Source organism: Schistocerca cancellata, chromosome 6 (assembly GCF_023864275.1).
Source record: "Schistocerca cancellata isolate TAMUIC-IGC-003103 chromosome 6, iqSchCanc2.1, whole genome shotgun sequence".
NCBI lineage: Eukaryota > Metazoa > Arthropoda > Insecta > Orthoptera > Acrididae > Schistocerca > Schistocerca cancellata.
The window spans coordinates 478,453,423-478,478,795 of record NC_064631.1 but is presented as its reverse complement, the minus strand read 5'-3'; the positions used below and the strand labels follow the sequence as shown (position 1 = coordinate 478,478,795).

The 25,373-nt window shown below is 43.4% G+C and overlaps 1 protein-coding gene across 1 annotated transcript; it reads right to left on the bottom strand.

The window, feature by feature from the left end:
- Positions 1–10,344: 10,344 nt before the first annotated feature.
- LOC126088599 (pro-resilin-like) lies at positions 10,345–24,834 on the bottom strand. The gene is made up of 3 exons (XM_049906805.1): positions 24,810–24,834; positions 15,309–15,653; positions 10,345–10,947 (listed from the first exon to the last, which is right to left on the bottom strand). Exons 1-3 carry the CDS (start codon positions 24,813–24,815, stop codon positions 10,660–10,662), a joined length of 639 nt encoding a protein of 212 aa, XP_049762762.1. The 5' UTR covers positions 24,816–24,834; the 3' UTR covers positions 10,345–10,659.
- Between the last annotated feature and the right edge of the window lie 539 nt (positions 24,835–25,373).

The following is a 25,373-nucleotide window of genomic DNA, read 5'->3' as shown; positions in this document are numbered from 1 at the left end:
TTCAGTCTTGGTTCCCTTATCTAGGACAAGGCCAAAATTGTCAGCTCTGGTGGTTTTACCTTTCCTAAAGGTAATCTAATCGTCAGCTAATAGATCCTCAATTTCCTTTTCCATTTCTCTGTATATTACTCTTTTTAACATCTCCTATCCATGAACTGTGCGGTATTTCACTCTATTCCCGGAATTTTGAGGATATATGTTTCGAAAATCTAAGGTACGTCGCTAATCACACAGATTCTACACAGCAACTTCAATAGTCGTTTGGTTGTCACTGTCCCCAGTGATCTTGGATATTCCGATAGCAGTTTTCCTTCTGCCTTATTTGATATCAAATTTTCAAGTGCTCTCTTCAGTTCTGACTAATACTGGATCCCCTATGTCTTCCATATCGAGTCCAGTCTCTTCTTCTATCATGTCATCAGAAAAATTCTTCTTCTCATAGAGTCCTTCGATGTACTCTTCCCTTATATTCGCTCTCTCCTTTGCGTTTAACTGTGTTGCACGCTTGTCACTGCGTACTTCATATTACTATTCTATGCTTTTAATTTTTCTGTTGCTGACACTGTTTTGATGATGATCATTTCTTTTACGATTTCTTCACACTTTTCCAGCAGCCATTTAGCCTTGGCTGCCCTGCACTTCCAGTTTATTTCTCTCTTAAGTTTTTTATATTGCTGAATTCTTGTATTCCCTTTTGATTTTATTACTCCCTTCTTTAGTTGATAAATTGTAGTACTTTAGAGAGGTTGACTCCTCTTAAACCGAACGGCCTACTCAGTTATTTTGTATCGCAGTATTCACAACCCTAGCAAACTTAAAACTCGTCTCATGACTCCTCAGTTCCTCAGTATCGTACTTTCTTCCACTCTGATTCTTCCTGGTGATTCTCTTAAATTTCAGTCTAGTCCTCATGATTACTAAATTGCGATCTGAGTCTGTATCTGCACCTGGGTACCTTTTCACCTGAAATTTATTGCAAAACTCAGTCTTTCTGCTCTGTCATTCCTCCTTCTAAGCCCACATTGTCCCATAAACGTTTAATCTGTTCCTTCCCGTAAAATCACTTTCCACTCCCCCATGACTCTTTGATTTTTAATTCGTTTTACATACGGAAATACTCTTTTAATATCCTCGTATAGTCTCTCCATTTCCTCATGTTCTGGTTGTGACGTTGGCATGTATCCAGATCTGTTGTTGTTGGCATTCGTTTGCGTCGAATCTGATGAGGAGAGCCCTGTAACCGAACTGTTCACAGTAACCCACTCTATGCCCTACTGTCCTATTCATAATGAACCATAGTTCAGTCATACCATTTTTTGCTCCTACTGATATTACCCTACATTCGTCTGACCATAGAGCCCTCTCTTCTTTTCATTTCACTTCAATGGCTCCCGCTATATTAAATTGAGCCTTAGAATTCCTGTTGTCACATTTTCTAACTTCCCTACCAAGTTCGAACATCCGCCAATCCACGCCTTGTAGAATTTTAAACTTTCGCTCGTTATAGCATCTTTTTTCATGCTTCCCTCCCACTCGGCAGTCCCCTCCCGCAGATCCGAATGGGGAACTAGTCCGGAACCTTTTGTCAATGGGGAGAACATCATTACATTTTTGAATTACAGGTCACATGTTCATGTGGATACATATTATGTGCCTATCACTCTGAGTCCTCATGTAGTTGATTATTGCTGATCCTTCCACCATTGCCCTGAACCTCTATTCGCTGCTGCGCCATCTCTGACAAAGCCGTTGGCAGAACGAAGGCGACTTCTTATGTCTGAAGTCTTCGGGCCCCGTTGCTGATAATTCTTATTCAAAATTTAAGCAGTGCCTTGGTTCCAACCCAGGGCTGACTACGCTATTTGATTATTAATGAGGCACTACGCCCATACCACGGATGAACAATGTTGTGGCCACCCTAAAGATCAGAATGAGAAAATAAGCGTGCCCTTCGATGACGAGAAATTCATCAGGTCTATTGCTAAACAATCTCAAGCTCGCAGAACTATCACACCACTCTACAGTTTGCATATTTACTCAAACGTTTCAAAGTAAACTCAGAAAAACAACTATGTACCCTTGTTTTCATACACATACAGAAAAAATATAAAGATAGTTTCCCTGTTAAAGACTGGTTTAGCATCACATGCAGTTAAAATGTGGTGTCAACTACTGACAGTGTTCATAGTGAGATTCCTTACTGCTGGAAACGATTCTGATTGCTTCATTTCAGAGGTACTGCCTAATAGTTTTAACACAGTTATAATTGTTCACAGAAATGGTAGAATTTTCTGATAATTGTATAACAATTAATTATCTTTGGAATTCGGTAAAGGGTACTAAATAATTACATCAACGATTGTGGTATATTCTACTGTAAGTATGATGACACATATGTCCCTTCTAAGATCGAATGAACACAACAAGAAAGATATGTACACTATGCAGGAAACACAAATAGGGAGTATTGAGAACAAGGGACAGGCACTTAACTAGCCTATTCTGACCAGTAATCTTTTACAGCAGTCTACCAATTTGGAGCAAGTGTGACAGTGTCGTGAGTAAGAAGTGTCGGAATACACGATGAAGTGCCTAGCAGGCAATTAGAATCCAGCTGTCATCTGAACAAGTGCATATTGCACGGTCTTTCTCGCTCAGCAAGACACCATTCGCTGATAACAAAGTAGAGTACTTACGCAGCTACATGTGCTTTAGTTCGTCACATTTGTTGAAGGTTGTTGCAGATTAGGCATCGCAACATATGTACCTCGTTAAGCCAATCACTCACTTGGGGTCGAAGTGGACATAGGTGTGCCGTTTTGGACCGCGATTCGTAGTTATAAAAAACCCGCTTCTTTTCTCATCGAGTTGGTCGTCACATCGAAATACGCTGTCTCCTCTAAAAATGAGTGATTAACACTGGCACCAAGGCATGCCAAGAAGACACTGTTGGGGGTCTTGTGCCCTGAGGAAAGTAATTACAAAACTTCCCCCCTCCCCCCATCCGAAATACTGAGAATTTGACTGAACATACTAAATAGGAGAATGTAAACAAGATAGACAGGTAAGAAAAGGAATAACGGTTTGAGTTTGGATCGGAATTAGGAACAAGAGAACCAATTTTAGCTTTGCGAATGATTCTGGAAAGAAACGTGAAGTTGAACAGATCAATAATGTCGCTTTTACTTATTTGGAGAAAGAGTTTGAAAATGTTACCTAGTAAATGATGTTTTAATGTATGGTGGAGGCAGCGACTGACTCTACTGGAAATTCTGTCAGCGTCGGTCCATAAAAATAACTGTAAATGCGAACGAAAGAACAACAAAACGAATAAAAAAGGTCTGTCACAACCGCGGATTTCATAATATTCATATAAAATCTTTTCTCACAAAGGAATAAACAACTTAAGGGAGAACATCAAAGCAATAAAGGTAAATGGACAGCTAATCACTCTACTGTGTAGGATTTTCTGATGTAATCCTTGTTTCTGCAGATTCGGAAAAGGACCCGAAATAGATGCTGGAGTATTATCAGATTTTCTGAAACACCACACATTAAAGATAGATTAAAAGAATATAAATGTCTTACTAGGAACTAAGAGAAAGCAAACAACTACCAAAAATGTAAAAATTAGTAAATCAAAAGTCAATCCAGTGAAAGAAATTGTGTGTCTTAGCAAACATAAAAGGGACGTTCAATAAGCAATGCAACACATTTTTTTTCTCGCCCAATTATGGTTGAAAAAATTCGGATTTTTATTGTGGGCTATCGACAGATATTCCCGCTCCAGCACTTATCGTTCATGAAGTTGTGGTAGGTGGCGGCGTTATACGTAAACTTCAAAATGGCTTCTGGATCGGAAGGGCGTTCCAAGCAGAGACAAAGTTTCTTTTGGCGGAAAACCAGAATATCGCACATATTCACAGGCGTTTGCAGAATACCAGTGGAGACGTGGCAGTGAACAAAAGCACGGTGAGTTGCTGAGCCAGGCGTCTGTTATCATCGCAACAAGGTCCGCGCAAACTCTCAGAAACCCTGCGTGCCAAACTGTAGCACACACCCTCAGGAAGTTGCAAAAACTACTTCAGGGTGTTTGTCACCACAGGAATGCAAACGAAATTTTCTTTCTCCATGACAACGCAGGCGCAACCGAGAGAAGCTCGGGTCAGTCATAGGACCGTTCTTCCTCATCCACCCTACAGCCTGCATCTCACAGCGTCCCACTTCCATCTGTTTCGCTCAAAGAAGGATGCACTCTACGGGAAACAGTACGTGGATGATGTGGAGGTTATTGATGCAGCGAGACGTTGGCTCCGACGTCGACTAGTAGAGTGGAAGCATGCGGGCATAAAGGCCGTCCCAGTAAGTGTAGTGTAACGACGCAAGTTTTGTGTAAATGATTTTCTTTTGACTTATGACCATGTGCAGACTTCGTCACCTACGTCAGTTACAACACACTTCAAAATTATTTAAATTCTTTTTAAATTGTCTCTGAATGGTTCTTGAACGAAACTGTAAAAATCATCATTTGAGTCGTATGCGCAGAATTTCGTCACTCAGTCCAATTGGTTTGTGCAAACCTTTTCAATTTAGATGTCGTTTTGTTTCTTCTCAGAAATTATATTAATGCAAGTTATCTGATTCAACAAATATTAGAACCACATTGAATAAACTTTCCAGATTCAAAATCGCGATGAACGTTGTCAAAATTAATAATCAATTCATTCACATAATTCTTCATAAATAAATTCTCGGAACTCGTATTTGAACTTTAGCAGTACCCACTAGTTTATTATCTTCCTACATATAGACGTGAACCTGAGCCTTGACAAGATAGGACTGAACATTTACAACATGATTAAACTTTCTATGACATCATTGTTGTAGAAACATTACAAATTCTTATTTTTCCAGTTTTTAGAAGCACGACGCAACAACTCGGTTTCAGGATCTTCCGTTGCTCTTTGGCTGTCGACCCGCGACGTATAGTGGCCAGCAATTTTCTCTCTGGTCCCGGCAGTGAAGATGCTGTCTCCGTTCGTTGCGCCGCCCTCTCCGTACATGAAACATAAAAAAATAAATACAAAACTTCAGACAATTCACAACAATTACAAAGATTACAAAAATACATAAACAAAACACTAAATTAAATTTATATTCACCTGCAAACTGGGCTGGCACTGGTGGATGGGTGACGCTTCAATTTCGCGTCCCACTACATAAGGTTGAAAAAAGAGTGTTGTGGCAAAAAGAGTGAGGAATGATATGGCGTATTGGAAACCCGAAGAAAACCAACCTGTTTTTACATTACTTACTTAACACCTCTCATAGGCTCTGAAGATAACGTGTGCGCTTCAGAAATTAAAAGAAGTTAGTCGTAGGTAAAAGGTAACGACGCGAACATCAAGAAAGCGAAGAATATCTGTGAAAGATAGATGGTAAACAAGAACCGGAAAAACCATCTGGAAGCAACTTAAATGTCAATATGGAGGAAAGTAACGAAAACTATTATCTTATTCATGTTAATGTTGGGTGAGCCCCATGCCTGCGGATTGAATTTCTTGAAGCAATAGAAAAAACAACCACTTTTATACAGCGTTATTTATGTCAAGACGCGTTTCTGGCTTTCACTCTCCTTCAGTGGGCGTAATACATTTATGTCTTTATCGATATAACTTACTAGCTTATCGCCCACCACATCGCTATCGTAGACCGTATCGTCTGCAGAGATAGTTTTGTTTTTCTTTAATCGAATTTTTATGTTGTTCACAAACTGCAACTCCTTCTAAACTTTTCACGCTTATTAGGGCCGTAGAAGCGTGGTCTTTTCCGAATGTACTTACGCCCACAAAGTGACTCTGAGTTGAAGTTTTTTGTTCTTGCGGTGATATTTCCATAAATACTTCCATACCCTAATGCATAGTTCTTTATATCTAACGACGAATTGAAATACCAGTTTTCATAGATAGAACTTAAATTTTTTTAAAAAGTATTACGAAATATTTTCCAAACAATTTTCATTCCTATTTCAGCCCCTCAGGTGTTGAATTACCAAAAACAGTGAAACTTGTACTTTTTACTTGTAACAGAGAAGCCAAATGAAGTTTTCATAGGCCAACTTTGAGAATTTTTTCATAATGAAATAATTTCATAAAATTTTTCATTCCCTATTTCACTCCCGTAGGGGGTTGAATGTTGAAATCAATAAAACACGTGATCTTTTTATTTCTAAGCGAGAAGTCAAAAATTAATTGTCATAGATTTAGTTTTAAAAATGCTTTAGTAGTTCTTTAACAATGATTTATTTTCAAAAATGTTTCACCCACTATTTCACCCAGTTAGTGGTTGTATTTCCAAAAATACTGAAACACGGATCTTGGTATCTCTGACTGAGAAACCAAACACCAATTCTCGTAGTTCTAGCTTCAAAACCGAGCGAGGTGGCGCAGTGGTTAGCACACTGGACTCGCATTCGGGAGGATGACGGTTCAATCCCATCTCCGGCCATCCTGATTTAGGTTTTCCGTGATTTCCCTAAATCGCTTCAGGCAAATGCCGGGATGGTTCCTTTGAAAGGTCACGGCCGATTTCTTTCCCCATCCTTCCCTCACCCGAGCTTGCGCGCCGTCTCTAATGACCTCGTTGTCGACGGGACGTTAAACTCTAATCTCCTCCTCCTCCTCCTCCTCTAGCTTCAAAATTGTGTTAACGGTGACATATTTTCAAAAATCCTTTCATCCGCTATTTCACACCCTTAGTAGTGCAATTTTAAACAGTCTCTTCTTAAACGATGCCTACAATATGAGATCAGCACTCTCTCCAAAGTTCAAGTTCTATCCTTAGCGTCGGCTGGACGATGATGAGTCTGTAGGTAATTCAGTGGGGATATTGCCTTTTATATACAGGGTGATTCACAAAAACGTTCACAAGACTGACATCGCCCATCGGGCGTACAACAATGAGCAGTAATCGCATAGGAACCAGAATTTACTAACGCCACGAGGGGCGTTGCTGTACAAGCAGGGGCGGAGCGCACGGGGACCGTCACCATTCACGCCGTGGAAGCGTCGTGAGTAACTTAGATAGCCACAAGTACAGCTAATTGGCTGAAATGCGCGGCCAACTGCAATGGACGAGAAGCGATGGTATCGTGCAAAATATCCCGAAGGAAAGATGGCGTGCCACACTTTATTCGCCAACCTGCATCTCCGATTGTGCGAATCTGGCTCGTTCCATGAGCACGAGCCGGATGCTGGCTGGTCTCCAACGAACAACACGGGCAGTTGCGGCAGAAGAAAGCGTTCTCTAAAGGAGTAGGCAGGCAACAGCTTCACAAGGTGCATCCCATGCCACTGATAACTCCCAGCCTTCTGTCTGACGCATTGTACACGACAAAGGACCGCATCCGTTTCATTTCCAATGCGTCCAGGCATCCCAATCCGGGGACTGCGACAAGCGCATGTGATTTGGGCGGTGGTTTCTGCAGGAATCAGCTGCAGACCGAAACTTCACAGCGAGTGTCCTCTTCACCGACGAAGCGACTTTTCATTGAAGGGTGTGATGGACGATCACAACCTGCAGGAGTGGGTGGATGTGAACCCACTTTCTACACGTACGCGTACCTCACAACAAGTGGGACATTCTCCTGGAACGACTTGATTGTCACACGAATCACGTTTTCCTGGGTGAAGTTCTGCGGCTATGCTGAATGATATCCCCGTGAACATTCGTCGCCGTATTTGATGTTAGCAGGATGGGGGCACCGCACATGTCAGCTGCCAGGTGAGTGCATATTCTCAGGCAAACTTTCCCGGCCACAGGATTGGTCACGGTGAGCCAGTCGCATCTGCTCTCGTGGGCGTCCATTTGTAGCATATGGCTAAATACACACATAAAAAAAAGTTTTGCGTTACTCCGGTTTCCACAACTCCTGAAGATAGATGTTGAGTATGATCAGTCCCTTTGACCGTTCAGAGATGTCACTAAACCCGCCCATGGATGTAAATAGCCATGAATGAGCAGCGTCTATTACACGGAGGGGGTCCGACAGCCGATGAGTTCCAGTCATTCCACCAGGAAGGAGGTACACGGCTCGTGTTGTCTGTAGTTCAACCATACCTAGACGGTCAGTACCGTCTGCATCTTTACTTTGTGACAGGAAGGGCTCTCAGTAAGGGAAGTGTCCAGGCGTCTCGGAGTGAATCAAACCGATATTGAATGAACATGGGCGAGATGCTGAGAGACAGGAACTGTCGATCACATGCCTCGCTTAGGCCGCCCAAGGGCTACTACTGTAGTGGATGACCGCTACCTACGGATTTTGCCTCCGAGGATCACTGGCAGCTACGCCACCATGTTGAGTAATGCTTTTCTCCATGGTGAGGTCCATCTTTGCAACTACGACACCATGCAGCGCGGTGGAGATGGGCTCTACAGCATGCCCAATGGACCGCTCAGGATTGAAATCACGTTATCTTTACCGATGAGTGTCGCATATGCCTTCAACCACGCAATTGTCGGAGACGTGTTTGGAGGCAATTCGGTCAGGCTGAACGCCTTAGACACATTGTCCAGCGAGTGCAGCAAAGTGGAGGTTCCCTACTGTTTTGGGGTGGCATTATGTGGGGCCGACGTACGCCGCTGGTGGTCATGGAAGCTACCGTAACAGGTGTACGATACGTGAATGCCATCATTCGACTGATATTGCAGCCATATCGGTAGCAGATTGGCGAGGCATTGGTCTTCATGGACGACGATTCGCGCCCACATTGTGCACATCTTGTGAATGAATTCCTTCAGGATAACGACATCGCTTGACTACAGTGGGCAGCATCTTCTCCAGACATGAACCCTGTCGAACATGCCTGGGATAGATTGAAAAGGGCTGTTTGTGGAGGACGTGACCCACCAACCACTCTGAGGCATCTACGCCGAATCACCGTTGAGGAGCGGAACAATCTGGACCAACAGTGCCTTGATGAACTTGTGGATAGTATGCCACGACAAATACAGGCATACATCAATGCAAGAGGCAGTGCTAATAGGTATTAGAGGTGCCAGTGTGTACAGCAATCTGGGCGACCACCACTGAAGGTCTTGCTGTACCGTGGTACTACATGGTGTGGTTTTTATGAGCAATAAAAAGGGCGGAAGTGATGTTTATGTTAATCTCTATTCAAATTTTCCGTACAGGTTCCGGAACTTTCTGAACCGAGTTGACGCAAAACTTTTTTTGGTGTGTGTAACTGCAACGCCATCTAGCAGCCCAGGATGGCCTTCCCGACCTCACTTGCTATGTGATTACTGATCCTTGTTGTTTGCTCAATATGCCACGTCATTATGTAAACGATTTCTTGTATCACCTTGTCTAAGGAAGAAGATAATCAACTGAATTACTAAATTAAATGAGCTTTCAGCGTTCAAAATGCAGTCTATAACTACGTTTCACAGCCGAATATGTACAAGAAAATAAAGTACCCGTATTGAAAATAGGTGAAAATCGGAAGCGGATCTTTACAGAAATAAAGTTATAGAAAAAGCGGCTGGTCACCAAAACAAATTCCTCGACTTTACAGATAAAATCCTTTTTATATCTGTTACGTTACTTTTAGAAATTTATATTATAGTATATTCGCGAGAGCATATTTTAAAATTGTTTCCGGTTTAAGAATTCAGTACAGTCAGGTTTCTTAACCCTTTACCAGTATATCCCGATCATCCACAATTTCTCTGCTTCCAAGTTGCACACTATCTGTTGTTTCGAAATACGACAGATGTAGAGCAATGCTCACTGCGTACATATGGAATCGTGAAATCAAGAAATAAGACCTTGCTTCTTCTTCAGCATGTGATGAAGCGATGCCAGAAGAGGAACAATTTGCTACGCACATTCAGTGTACAATCCAAAGAGCACCCGTAAGACTGTGTGTCGCTTCTTTTATCAAGTGTTATAAGCTGTTTCCTGATTCTGAGTCCACTTATTTTTAAATCTGTGATTTTTTTCTGAGCGAATTTCGATGACAAATGTGCTGTGATCTTTCTCGGAGAAGCTGTTTAGTATTTTAGTCCACATTTCACCTTCTTCACTTTAGGTACCGTCAAGGTCAACAAGTATTTCAACTGACTGACATCAAAGTCAGTCGAGATGGTGCCTCGCATATCAAATTAAAAACAGTGGAACGAATCAGCTGATGCTATGAAGAAACTAAATGATTCATTGAAACAGACAAAGATTTAAATTGGAGAAGTTCGTTAAGAATTTGAACATTGCTCTTCCGAGTCCAATATCTTGATCTGTGGAAAAATTTAGTGAACACCAGGCAGTGACACCATAAACGAAGACTATTTATTTTAAGTAACATATAATTTATTGGAGACTAACAATCATTACACTTGGCACTGGTTCCCAACAGTTTATACGAAATCAAACTGTTATATAATTCTATACAAATCGGTAGTACTGCTCACTAAAAACAAAGTAGTGTATTGTACAAAACAGGAATTAAAGACTGAAGTGGAGCAAGGATTTAAATGAGGCTTTGTAGAAAACGATAATGGGAGAAAGAGCAGCAACTATGTAAGAAGTATGGCATGTGGCCCTCCCACTCTGCACACACCACAAGCGCAACCATGACACAGTTCTGACTAGCCGATCGTGTATCAGTAGTGGTATCCCCCATTTTCAGCTCTAGTTCCAGCTCCGGCGCGCCCTCTGCCGTAGCCGTATCCGCCGGCGGAGTAGGCGGTGAGTCCGGTGTCCTGGTACTCAACGGTGGGCCTGTAGCCGCCCTCGTCCGCCTGGTAGGAGACGATCTGCTTGCGGCCGTCGGGCAGCAGCACGCGGTACTGGCCCTGGGCACTCTCCCCCTGCCTGGACTCCTCTTGTCCAAAGTCGCTCAGCGTCTCGCCGTCCTGCACCGAGTAGCTGAACTCGTAGTTGGCCGGCTCCTGCGGAAATAGTTGGATGCTATCAGAGCCTCTGAAACAAGAGTACGTATTCTTCACACACGTTGGTACCATGTAATACAAACTAACTATTCCTCTCTTTCTACCTTTTATTTGTGTCTTTGACCTGTATCGGCAGAGGGTCAGCATGGATATCAACATATTTGGCGGATATCCTTTCTGTGGTTCAATTGGCTCTAAGCACTATGGGACTTAATATCTGAGGTCATCAGTCCCCTAGAACTTAGAACTAATTAAACCTAACTAACCTAAGGACAGCACCGACATCCATGCCGGATGCAGGATTCGAACCTGCGACCATTGCAGCAGCGCGGTTCCGGACTGAAGCGCCTAGAACCGCTCGGCCACAACGGCCGGCGATACCCTTTCTGTCTCCACCCCGTTACCCCCAGTACTGAATATGTGTACCCTGACAGTCTGTGTGTGATGTTATTCATGTCTGTGAAAGTGAGCAAAATTTTTCCAGACATTTGCGAAATGTGTAACTGAAGCAAGACTTAGGTACCAGTCTAATGTCCACCTATCGGTATGTGGGAAACCACCTGAAAACCACATCCAGGTTGGCGAGCACACCACCCCTCGTCGTTAATCCGCTGGACGGATTCGATCTGGGGCTGGCGCTCCTCCCCGTCACGGAAGGGGCACTTTAACACGCACAACTATTCCGGTAAGTCATTGGTCATGAGCTTAGTGTTAGAAACAAAACACCGACATGAAATTAATTTTGGCTTCAGATTTCCCACGAAACAGGCAATATGCTGAGTTTGCCTTAACTATAGATAGATACAGTCACATCATAAGGGCAATCACATCGGATGAACGTCTGTCGAGAGGCACAACTAACATTTGTTTCCTGAAGACGAGCAGCAGCAGCCTTTTCATTAGTCATAGGGGCAACAGTACTGAGGAGTGACCGATCTGCAATTCCATCTCTAACGAACACAGCCTTCCTATGTTGATACTGCAGACATTCGAAACCAAGGGTATCTACAGCCGTTATATTTTCCGAGGACACGCTTCATCAGACCCGCCTTCAGACTGAAGACCTCAAAAACAACAATCCCTTGAGAACAATGAACGTACTTGTTGGTTTTAACGTTAACTCAGAAGTGGTAGTTACGGTTAAGAACTTCAGATTTAGTACCCCTGTGTGCAAAAGGAGGGATCACATTTCTATGTCCGATATTCAAGAGCAGAGTCAGTACGATCATGATCGCTGAACATTTGCCTTATTTATTTTTCAGTTTGATGTTTCTGTTATTGTGGTCTTCAGTTCAGAGACGGATTTGATTCAGCTCTGCATTCTACTCTATCCTGTGCAAGCCTCTTCATCTCCAAGTACCTAATGCAACCTACATCCTTCTGAATCTACTTAATGTATTCATCTCTCGATCTCTCTCTACGATTTTTACCCTTCACACTGCCCTCTAATACTAAACTGGTTGATACCTTGATGCCTCAGAAATGTCCTACCGGCTGATCCCTTCTTCTAGTCAAGTTGTGCCACAAATTTAGTTTCTCCACATCTCTATTCAGTACCTCCTCATTAGTTACGTGATCAACACATCTAATCTTTAGCATTCTTCTGTAGCACCACATTTCGAAAGCTTCTATTATCTTCTTGTCTAAGCTATTTATCGTCCATGTTTCACTTCTATACATGGCTACACTCCATACAAATACTTTCAGAAAAGACTTCCTGACACTTAAATCTATACTCGATGTTAACAAACTTCTCTTCTTGAGAAACGTTTTTCCTTGCCATTGCCAGACTATATTTATATCCTCTCTGATGTTGATAACATACAAAAAGATCCCAACAATATTTCCTCTAATTTAAAACACTGGATTACCATCTACAGTTTCAAGAATGTTCAACTCATTAAAATTATTCACCCAAAACTTTCGGAGAGGAACCCCATCGGAGCGGGTACCACGTGTGTTGTATAGGAAGGTAACATGTCACGAAAACTTCATAGTTATTGACGTCTTGATGCTTAGGATAGACGCGTAAAATCTGCGTCTACGTTTGTAACATGGGAATATGATCCATAGTGCCTTGGGATTCCAGTATATTACGTGAAAATGACAAGAGGTTTAATTCACAACAACACGTCAGACTTAGAGAGACCTGTTATATCAGAACGATAAAGATGTCGAACACCAAATATGTCAATAGGTGAGGTTCCTGGAGACCATGATTATGAATGTTTAGCTGACAACAACTGAGCTGCTCTTATGTTCACTTGCATCGTTCAAAATTAACAATTAATTACTCGCAGTAACCATTCGTATTAAGTCAAGTATTATGGTTTGTGTTTGTCTGTTCATCCTTTAGGTACCATGTGCACTTGAAGTGTATTACAGAGCACATTCATTGAGTAAATGAGTCGTCCTATTCTGGTGAGTAGGCCAGAATCCTCACATCCCGGAGTAAGTAGCTTCTTGTGTGATGATGATGTTTGGTTTGTGGGATGCTCAACTGGGCGGTCATCAGCACCCGTATAAATTCCAAATTTTTTACAGAGTCCAATCGAGCCACTGTCACAAATGATGATGATGAAAAGATGAGGACAACACAAACACCCAGTCCTCCTCGGCAGAGAAAAATACCCAAGCCGGCAGTGATTCGAACCTGGGACCCCATGATCCAAAGGCAGCAACGCTCGCCACTAGACCATAGGCTGCCGGCAGCTCCTTATGTGCAACACTGGTCAAGTATGTGTCTGTGACGGTGTCAGACTGCGTCAGACGTCTACCTTCAGTAAGTATTACAGCTTACACTAAAAACCAAAAGCTTAAGTGACCTTCAAGATAACATGCCTCTCTCTAGGTCTCACAGAAACGTATCCACTACCATTGTGAAAAATGTATGAATAGTCTGTCCTTATAAAGGGAAACGTACTAGGAGTCGTCAGGTACATTTCCTCTGAAGTTTTGCCAGGTATTTGCAATTTTGTTTTTGTACTGTGCAGCCGGATTCAGCTCATGCAGATACTGCTTATCACGACGTTCATGCGACGACCATTGTAGACGGAAAGCGACAGTTTGTGCTGTTTGTACAGTGAAACACGAAGAATGACCAGCGTGTATGGAACCGCGCGACCGCTACGGTCGCAGGGTCGAATCCTGCCTCGGGCATGGATGTGTGTGATGTCCTTAGGTTAGTTAGGTTTAAGTTGTTCTAAGTTCTAGGGGACTGATGACCTCAGAAGTTAAGTCCCGTAGTGCTCAAGAGTCATTTGAACCATTTTTTGACCCAGCGTGTAAACGCATATTTCACACACCTATCAGTAATACTTCGTGACAAAAAATTAGGGCAGTAACGCCAAAGCCTGGTTACAATAAGTTTACCTCACTTGGATGTTTATTTCGTTTCTTAGGTTGCGCATCAAGAACAGGTCTTAACACAGATCAAGCAAATATTTATCAGTGGTTCACAAGTTCTTCCCCTCAGCTAAAAGATTAGAGGATTCTTAATTTCTTCCTGGCTGAAACTAGTTTTTTCACATCTGTACCCTTTCTTCCATCTCTTTCTTTTGCTCAACGTTGGATGAAGTGCTCAGTATGGTGACCTACCATAAGTGACGCAATACTGTTTCTATAAGGAATTGTGATCTTATCAACATCTTGTGATAATTGCTCCCTCCGTTCAAAATGTTTTCACCATTCTGTTTCAGCAAACAGACTCGTGATTTTCTAGTCTCTCTTCTACCATCCTTAACGAACATGTATATCAATTGTAGACACCATTGATCTAGATGAAGCTCTGGAGGAAACTTTTCTGGTAACTCTGAAGATATGAATGGCTACTTGATATCTTCTGTGTCACCTTCGTAACTGAGCGATCAAAATGGATGATTGCCAAGCTAAGGACTCAGATTCTGCTTCCAGAACTGCCGGTAGCTTTTGCCTTGGTCGGAGGACTGCAATGGGTCCACTCAGCCTCGTGATGCCAATCGGGGAACTACCTGAATGACAAGTAACAGCTCCAAGGTCTGCAAAGCCTAAAACGACCGGAAGAGCCGTGTGATGGCCCCTTGCTCTTCCATACCACAACCAAATGACGCCATTGGCTGGGGATGACATGGCGGTCGGTCGGTCCCGATCAACCCGTCTTAGGCCAGAATGGGAAAGCAGAATATCTTCTGTCTTATGTCATCCCACGACTCCACATTTTAAAAGGGTTGCTTTAATCTGTCAAACATCCCATTTCGTACGATACCTTATCCAGAAGTAGTCGATCACCTGCGGCATCGCAACAAATCCCCCTGTAGACGATATCCACGTATCTGTACTTTTAAAGATTCCATACATATTGTTGATAAAAAGTTGTTACTTACTGCAAGAGGGTCCTCCTGCATGCCAGTACGCCCGTAGCTGTAACCAGGAACACCATACTCGGTTGACAGACCAGCGGCGCGGCCGAGACCGGAGAATCCGCGTGCCCGTGAGCTCGCACCCAGCATCCTGCTGGAAGCTGCCGCACCCAGACTCGACGAGACGCGGGCCGCGGGGCGCTGGAAAGACCCGCCGAGGAAGGCGGCTCCAGCGGCTGGAGCCCCGTACTGGGTGCTGAGAGCTGCCGGCGACGGGGCGCTGTACTGCGCGCTCGGCGGCAGGTACGAGCGGCCAACAGGAGGCTCACCTACTACCGCAGCGACCAACGTCAGCAACAGCACGCTCACCTGTTGGAAAAATGGAGCATTCGTAGGTTCCATCACTGCTGAAGATGTGAAGCGCATCAAGATTTTAGTAACGAGCACGTATCCAGCGCCACAGGCTGCACAATTTGACTGGATATTTCTAGATTTCCAGAAGGCTTTTGACACGTTTCCTCAAAAGGGGATTCGAATCATATTGCGTGTCTATGGAATACTGTCCTTCTACCTGGTTCTGTTTTCCTGTCAGTTCGTAGCAACGATGGGAAGTCATCGAATGAAATATGATATTTGAGGTTCCCCAAGGAAGTGTCACCGTTCCTCTGCTGTTCTTAATCTCTATAAACAATTTAGGAGAAGATATGAACAGATGATGCTGCCGCTTACCATCTAGTAAAGTCGTCAGAAGATAATTAGGGAATAAAAAACGAATTAGACAAGATATATCCATGGTGAAATGTGGTAATTGACTGTGAACAATAAAAAGTGTGTGGTACTCCCCTTCAGTACTAACGATAAACCACACAAATTTAAATGTTGTCATTTCAAATAAATATGTAGAGATTACAAATATGAACAACTTAAATTAGAGCGGTTCTAGGCGCTTCAGTCCGGAGCCGCGCGACTTCTACGGTCGCAGGTTCGAATCCTGCCTCGGGCATGGATGTGTGTGATGTCCTTAGGATAGTTAGGTTTAAGTAGTTCTAAGTTCTAGGGGACTGATGATCTCCGATGTTAAGTCCCATAGTGCTCAGAGGCATTTGAACCATTTTTTGAACTTAAATTAGATCCAACACAAGGAAAATGTTGTGGAAAAGGCCGCGTTTCACTGGCAACGAATAAACTTTAGAGACTGCCCACGCTACATCTGTCCGTCCTCTTCTAGGATATTGCTGGAGGGTATTGGATCCTTCGTAGACAGGACTGACGGAGGACACTGAAAAATGTTATGGAAGGGCAGCTCGTTTTGTATTACAATGGATTAGAGGAGAAAGTGTCACAAATATTATGAGCAATTTGGGTGGCAGTACTTAAAACAAAGGCGTTTATTGTTACTGCGAGATCTTCTCACGAAATTTTAGTCACCAGCTTTCCCATCCGAATGCGGAAATGTTTTGTTGACTCTCACCTATCTGGGGGAAACGACCATAGTGATAATCTAACAGAAATCAGAGCTCCAACAGAAAGATTTTAGGTGTTCATTTTCCCTACCTACCATTCGAGACTGGAATCGACGAGAAATGGAGTAAAAGTGGTTGTATGACTACTCTGCCGAGTACTTACGGAGTAGTCATGTAGATTTTGATGTAACCCTACCGCTCATATTTAGGCCATAATTATGATACCCACTCATGTTAGAACTGTACCATATACCAACACTTTCTAAAACGGTATTGTTACGTACAGTGCGAAAATACTATGCAATTTTTTGTAGAACTCCCTCATCGGTAATTAGTCACGACACCAAGTTCAAATGGTTCAAATGGCTTTGAGCACTATGGGACTTAGCATCTGAGGTCATCAGTCCCCTAGAACGTAGAACTACTTAAACCTAACTAACCTGAGGACATCACACACATCCATGCCCGAGGCAAGATTCGAACCTGCGACCGTAGCGCTTGGAATCGCTCAGCCACAACGGCCGGCACGACACCAAGTATCAATCCTCAGACCTAACATTCCAACATCACCACAACATGCAAGATACTCGATTCTCATATTTAAATTAATTTGTGCTCCCATGTATCACAAGTTATGCCTCATAGTCCTCCCGTGTTGCACTCGGTTACGAAATAACCAGCTGCGATTGTACGAAGAACTTACAGGACCAACCAGGAGACAAGAGGAAGCATTTCTCCATCCAGTTACACTCCAGCCACTGTAGTAGTGATGGCCGAGACAAGTCAGTCATACAACATTGTTTCATCGGTCGACAGCGACGAAAACAGCTATGGACACGCCAGTGTGGGACCTAACAAAAGCTATGACTCAACTGAAATTGGAATTTATCAAATTTCCAGAAACTGAGCATTATTGAGAAATAGTTTTCCACTGGACAGTTGTAGCAAATGTGTGTTTCTTTTTGCTTGATAGAAGTGGATATTAACCAACGGCAATGAAAGTTGCTAACAGATAATTTGTTTGGTGAGACAAAGCATTCGTGTTGGCAATCATACAACGCCTGTCCCCCTTCGAGTCGTAAGGCGAATTTTCTCTCATTTTTCGGCATATATTTGCAGTTTCGTCTTTGCTTTGTGTACCTGGAGTCATCCCAAGCAAATACTGTTGGACATGCCTTTCATGCGACGCCAAATGTCGACGGAAAGCGTCGCTTTGTTTCCCATTACAACCAAAATTATTTTCAAAGCGGAATTTTATGTACCATGCGACAGTGCGGTCCAAAATTAATCTAGCGTGGTGATCGTACTAGCGATGTGTATTAACGGGGACAGTAAAACATTAAGAATGTCCTGTACTCCAGCAGAAACTGAGCATCGTTGCTGCATGGCCGTAGCAGTCAGAACTGGCTGCTGAAGTGCTGGTCATTCTTCGTGTTTTTCTGTCCCATCGCTAGAACATCGCTAGAACGAACGAACGAACGTTACCCTTGCAGAAGAAAAATGAATGTTGTTTATACACTACAGGGTACCACATCATTCTCTACGCCTATGTTGGTCGAGTGGTTCCAGAAGTATTGCATCCTGATCTACCTGATACTATGCCTTATATTTCTGCCTCTGATATATAAAGGCGTTGTTTATTCCACACATTGAGGAGCGGATTTCCATTATAGGTGACCTCATTCGAACGAGGCCACGTTTTAAAGACCGCCGCTCAGTGGTGCCTATGAGTATCGTGTCTTATCATCTGTTTTACGAGTGGCTGGTTTCTTCGAAATTTATGAACTTACTACAGCCCTTCAGATGTTATCGTGGTGTTAACTATGTGCCCGAAAATATTAATAACAATTACAATTCGACGCCTCTGAGAAAAGCTTTTACTGAAAATGAATTTTTAGTAAAAGTTAATTTAAAACCTTTTTGACTATTGTGTAGACTACCCTTATAATTCTGGATTATTTAGCAGAATTCAGTGGGGCTGTTCTACACCGAAACTAACATTTATCGCTTCACTCTTACCGTTTTGATAAGTCAGTGTCTGCCACTAAACCGCAGGTCCAACATTTACAACAGGGTGAGGAGCCAGTACGAGATCACCTTGAGCAGTTTCCTTCTGTAAAGAAACTAATACCACCTATAAAAATCAGTAGGCAGCCCTGAAAGGAAAAACTCGCAGAAAAGTTAAATGAAGATTTATTCGTTAGTGATACGTAGCTTTACATTCAGGACAAGAATGAAACGAGGAAGACATTTAGCGTCAATTACTTCAGGTATCAAATTAATGAAGCCTTTCATACACAAATTAAGTTAGTCGTTTTCTTTCATTAAATCTACCTGTAGCTTGAGAAACTAAGTAACTCAAATTAACCAATGAGAATTACAGTGTGACTTCTTACAGTTGTACTTAACCATTTTCTTATAAAACTACCACGCAAAATTTTGTGGTGAGAAAGATACCTTTTTGGTAGTAAACTGTATCTTAAAATGAATTAGGAAAATGGACATGAAGTACCTGTAAAAATGGTGACGCAAGTATTGTTTCCAAAAAAACAGTCACCATGCTCTCTCTAACATGGCTATCTCTCCTGTGGAAGTTCTGGATATAAAATTCGGAGTCGATAGCTTGTCTCTAAGATGCAGTACAGTTACGAGTGGTGTGCAGAAGCGCTTCCACAAGATCTTCAAGTCTCGCATTACATAAACAGACAAAGCGCACCATTCTTTTATCTCGTCGAACAATTCCTGATGTAATGGTTGTGCAACCCTTGCACTACAGACTTCTTCCAGGAAATATTTGGCGTCCGAGGCTACAGCCTGTATGAGACTACTACGAAAGGCACTAAATCGTGGCCTTTCTCCACAAATTGCATCATATTTCTACTTAAGCATCAACTACACGCAGAGTGCACTTTCACATGAATTATACTCAAACTCTGTCCGTTATGTATTGCGTCCGACGCCGTCTGGCTATTGCACACATCACACCACGAACAGTCTTCCAGATACGGGAAAGCAAGGTAAAAGGCACACCTTTTAGCGCCCGTGTACGCTGTAGTCAACCTACAGATCCACTCGCCCAAAAGAAAAGGCGTCCAGATACGAAAAGCAAGAGAAAAGGGTGGCGATTCGCCTAGTTCAGTGGTTGAAGACGGCATCCTTTACTTCACAATGAGTTACTTAATTCACAGGAGGAGAACAGGTATTTACATTATAAAACAATTGTGTGTGGAACGACATTATACTTCAGTTGGCCACTGAGTAACAAACATCTGCACAACAATCATACGTCATCAGTTTCTCAAAACCAAAATATCAATATTATCAATATTAAATTGTTATCATTACAAACAACTCATTGCTGAAAAGTGAATGTAACGCCTTTTCGTTTTAATCTGTGTTCGCACGAGCTCGTGACACTTTAGAAATGGGGCTCCAGAATGAAGGATGTGTAAGAATGAGTGGTAACTACATTGAACATCATCTTCTAGCATCTACTGATTCAAGACTACTTAAGGATAAAATGGGCCACATCTAAAAACTGTTTGCTTATCTACTAGTACTTATAAGACTCGTCTTTCTAGTTTCAACCAATAATATCTCCTGCAAGCATAAAGGGTCCTTAGATCTAATGATAATTGTATCTGACCAAAGTTGGTATTAATAAGGTACTACGTTATTCAAAACGCGAGGAGACCTTTTTTACAGTAGAAAGCGGTAATTATTTCGTATGGCTCAATGATTCTGGGGATTCCTCACACAGATGAGAGGTGAACGCTAGATTAAAAGCAGAGTGAAAAAATCTGTGGTCGGACCGGAATTCGACGCAGCGACCTTTCGATTTGTAGTCGCCCACTTCACCACTAGACCGCCAGATCCGACACGTGTAAGCTGTACTGGATGAGTCAGTTTCATCATAAGCGCAGACGGAGAGAAACACTTCCGAAGCTGCAGATGCTATCAGAAAAATCAACAGATTCAGACAAAATGCAATCTTTCCCAATAGCGGACGCTGTATCCCCAGTTAACTACGCTAAGGACTTTCTCGGCAGACATAATCAGGTCCCTTTCGCCTCGGTGAAAAGAACACCGCCAGACCGGTCATAAAATTAACTGCTATTGTTTTCTGTACGGATCCCTTATACTCAGTCTCACAAACGAAGAAACAGCACGTAGATTACTGTTTTCCAATCCGACTGAAGTATTGTGTGCGGGTCGTCAATTACCGAAGACGAACTGCGTGACTAGAGCCGCCCACACCCTTTCACTATCAACGTAAACGTAAAGTTATTTTAACGGCTATCATCAAGTCTCTCTGTATCTCTCCACCGTACTCCACAACTAGGAAGGCATATCTCGTCAGTCTTTCTGTCTCTCGTCAGTTAAGCCCTAACAAGCCCATATACTGAGCTTCGCCGGATGCCTCGCTTTAAAACACAATGAAGTATCGGGCTGCGTTCCCAGGTTCATCTACGAGCTACATCTACATCTGTACTACACAGACCACCTTACAATGTGTGGTGGAGGGTACCTCGACCATTCGCGGATGATGCCTGGGAAGAATGACTTTCGATAAACATACATATAATCTCCAAATTTATCTCTTTTTCTCGTCATTTCGTTTCACTAGAAATGTGTGAAAGTTAGCAGTATAATGCCTGACTCTTCTTCTACCACATGCTCTCGTGTCTTCAACAGCAAACCTCTCCGTGGTACACAACACAAACGCCTTCTCAGTGACTGACTCCGGAGTCCGTTGAGTACCTCCTAATAACTCTCTCGCTAACTAAACGATTCCATGACGAAATCTGCCGCTCTTCGTTCGATCTTCAATATCTGTTCTGTAATCTCTACTTGGTAAAGTGCTAACGACTCCAGACTCATGAACAATGCTGAAGCATCAATGGAACAAATATTTTGTAGGACAGTTCAATAAATCTCAAGCTGGAATCTCTTTTCCAACAATTAGTTTTATCAAATTATCCAATAAACTGCAGAGAACCATCAAGGTTGCAGCATAATTTGCGTTATTGCTTGATGATTAGTTTCGAGCCAAAATTCACTATCAAATTATCCAACGACGTAAACAATAACGTAGCTACATTACAACTGCCGCATGACTGTTTATTCTACACTCCTGGAAATGGGAAAAAGAACACATTGACACCGGTGTGTCAGACCCACCATACTTGCTCCGGACACTGCGGGAGGGCTGTACAAGCAATGATCACACGCACGGCACAGCGGACACACCAGGAACCGCGGTGTTGGCCGTCGAATGGCGCTAGCTGCGCAGCATTTGTGCACCGCCGCCGTCAGTGTCAGCCAGTTTGCCGTGGCATACGGAGCTCCATCGCAGTCTTTAACACTGGTAGCATGCCGCGACAGCGTGGACGTGAACCGTATGTGCAGTTGACGGACTTTGAGCGAGGGCGTATAGTGGGCATGCGGGAGGCCGGGTGGGCGTACCGCCGAATTGCTCAACACGTGGGGCGTGAGGTCTCCACAGTACATCGATGTTGTCGCCAGTAGTCGGCGGAAGGTGCACGTGCCCGTCGACCTGGGACCGGACCGCAGCGACGCACGGATGCACGCCAAGACCGTAGGATCCTACGCAGTGCCGTAGGGGACCGCACCGCCACTTCCCAGCAAATTAGGGACACTGTTGCTCCTGGGGTATCGGCGAGGACCATTCGCAACCGTCTCCATGAAGCTGGGCTACGGTCCCGCACACCGTTAGGCCGTCTTCCGCTCACGCCCCAACATCGTGCAGCCCGCCTCCAGTGGTGTCGCGACAGGCGTGAATGGAGGGATCATGGTGTGGGGAGCGATCTCCTACACTGGCCGTACACCACTGGTGATCGTCGAGGGGACACTGCATAGTGCACGGTACATCCAAACCGTCATCGAACCCATCGTTCTACCATTCCTCGACCGGCAAGGGAACTTGCTGTTCCAACAGGACAATGCACGTCCGCATGTATCCCGTGCCACCCAACGTGCTCTAGAAGGTGTAAGTCAACTACCCTGGCCAGCAAGATCTCCGGATCTGTCCCCCATTGAGCATGTTTGGGACTGGATGAAGCGTCGTCTCACGCGGTCTGCACGTCCAGCACGAACGCTGGTCCAACTGAGGCGCCAGGTGGAAATGGCATGCAAGTCGTTCCACAGGACTACATCCAGCATCTCTACGATCGTCTCCATGGGAGAATAGCAGCCTGCATTGCTGCGAAAGGTGGATATACACTGTACTAGTGCCGACATTGTGCATGCTCTGTTGCCTGTGTCTATGTGCCTGTGGTTCTATCAGTGTGATCATGTGATGTATCTGACCTCAGGAATGTGTCAATAAAGTTTCCCCTTCCTGGGACAATGAATTCACGGTGTTCTTATTTCAATTTCCAGGAGCGTAGTTAAACACATCTCGTAAAGTAGTGCAGGACTGAACTCCTTTCGTCTTAGGTGAATAGAGTTCAGCCCTGCACTATTTTACGAGATGTGTTTAGCTAGAGTGAACACTCATGCGGCTCCGGTAATGTAGATTATTGCATAGCTTACTATATAATTTGATAGTGAGCTTAGCTGGAAACTAGTCCTCAAGTACTAAAGAAAACTAATATTGCAACTTCGACAGTTCTATGTGATTTATTACATAATTTGGTAAACTACACAGCTGCTGACGTCACGCCTTCCAGAATGCTGGAAGTTAGTAAATCAGTTTTATGTGGTCGTTCCTCTTTAGGTCGCTCCGGATGATTACTATTAGGTGTCTTACGGTTGTTAGTGCTTCTAGAGATTTTTCTTCAATAACGTATTGGACCAGTAATGGATCTCTCCACGAAACATTTATTTATATTCAGGGTCAACTGCGATTCTGTGTGCCAATCCTCGATACTCCACATTTCTTCCTGGATTTTGCTAGACTCTTCTAGCGTAGCAGCCTTCTTATAGAAATGAGTGTCATCTGAAAAAATGCCTTGTGGAGCTTCGAACGTTATCCATTAGCTGATTTACATATATTGTGAACAGGAATGGTCCTTCAGCACCGTTTTGGGGTACTCCCGACACTATTTTGTCATCAGACGTTTTTGTCCCTTTAACAATAACGTATCGAGATCTCTTAGCAGGTTCTTGATCCAGTTAACAATCGTGTTTGATAATCTCTAAGCTCATATTTTGCTCACTAAACAGCAGAATGTCTTCTGGAAGTCAGTTAACACAGTATCAACATGGGACCCTTTCTCTAAGGTGCTATGGATTTCTTGGACATACAGAACGAGCTACACTTGTGTTTCGTAACATCTATATTTACGCAATAGGTATTGGCCTTTATAAAGGAGATTTTCAGTCATTAGAACCATCATGATGCCTCAGCACAGGACGTGTTCCATGATTACACAACAGACGACGTCGATTTTCGCTTATAATCATACGCATAAAGTCCAAGATCTTTCTTGAAAACGTGTATAACCTGTATCTTACCAGTCGCTAGTACCCTTCCTTGCTCCAGCGAGCTACAATAAACTAGTGCTAAAAGGGAAGCACGTTCTTTCGCATAATATCTGCAAGTTCTCACAGGTAACTCGTCTGATATACTTGCCTTTTCACTACTGAGAGATTTTGATTGATTTTCTGTTCTAGGATCACTGATATTTGTATCTGCCATTTCAGCGATAGTGCCATTCTTAGAACTTATTTCGATCTTCCGAGGCGAAACAATTTCGGAATACTGAATTCAGTGATTCCTTCTCCTCTCTGTCATACCCTGTTCTGGTGCCGTCATGGTCACTGAGCGACTGAACAGAAAATGTGGATCCACTTACTTACTTTACGACCACACTTCTTAGGATTTTCAGCGGAATCGGTTGGCAAAATTTTGCTTTCCCGTTCGTTATATGCTTCTCGCAGTGCTCTTCTTGCGCTCATTTTCGTTTCTTTCAGCATTTGGTTGTTGCAACTAGACTTTGAATCGAAGATGAAACTCTTTTTACTTTCGTAGTCACTTTCTGACGTGGATATTCTACTACGATGGATCTGTACCATACCTTGCAGGAGGTGTCCTTACCTTCATTTCGTAGAACGTTGTCAGACGCGGGGAGGAGTGTGCTAGTGGAGCGCCGGGCGACCACTACTTATAGCACGCGAGAGGAGGTGCGGCCATGGGCGGGTCGCGCGTAATACGAGCAGCGCGTGATCTACTTAGGCTGCACACACACACACACACACACACACACGGGCTCTTTTACGCCTTGCGTCACACGATGGCCAGCCAGCGCTTGATGGAACCCTTCCTGCGTCGAGTCTTCGCCTGTCACTGAAGGCAGCCGGAACTTCATGGCCGACATATGCTCACAGATAGCCACTTTACCGTGTCCCCTTAGAGGTAAATTACGCTTTACTGGCCGTCTGCAGTCCGAGACTCTCAGAGGCCTGATGGTTCCTTTGTAATAGCCCTGATACAACAGCCATTACTTTCGTGGTGAATTGGTTCAAAGCTTTCCGTTATATTCGTCCACAAATATTAAATAGCATCTACTTAGACGTTGTAACGTCCAATAATAGCGACCTCTGACCTCTCCATGTGCATTATAGGTGCAGCGAAGGATGAGCATTTGAAACACCGTGTAAG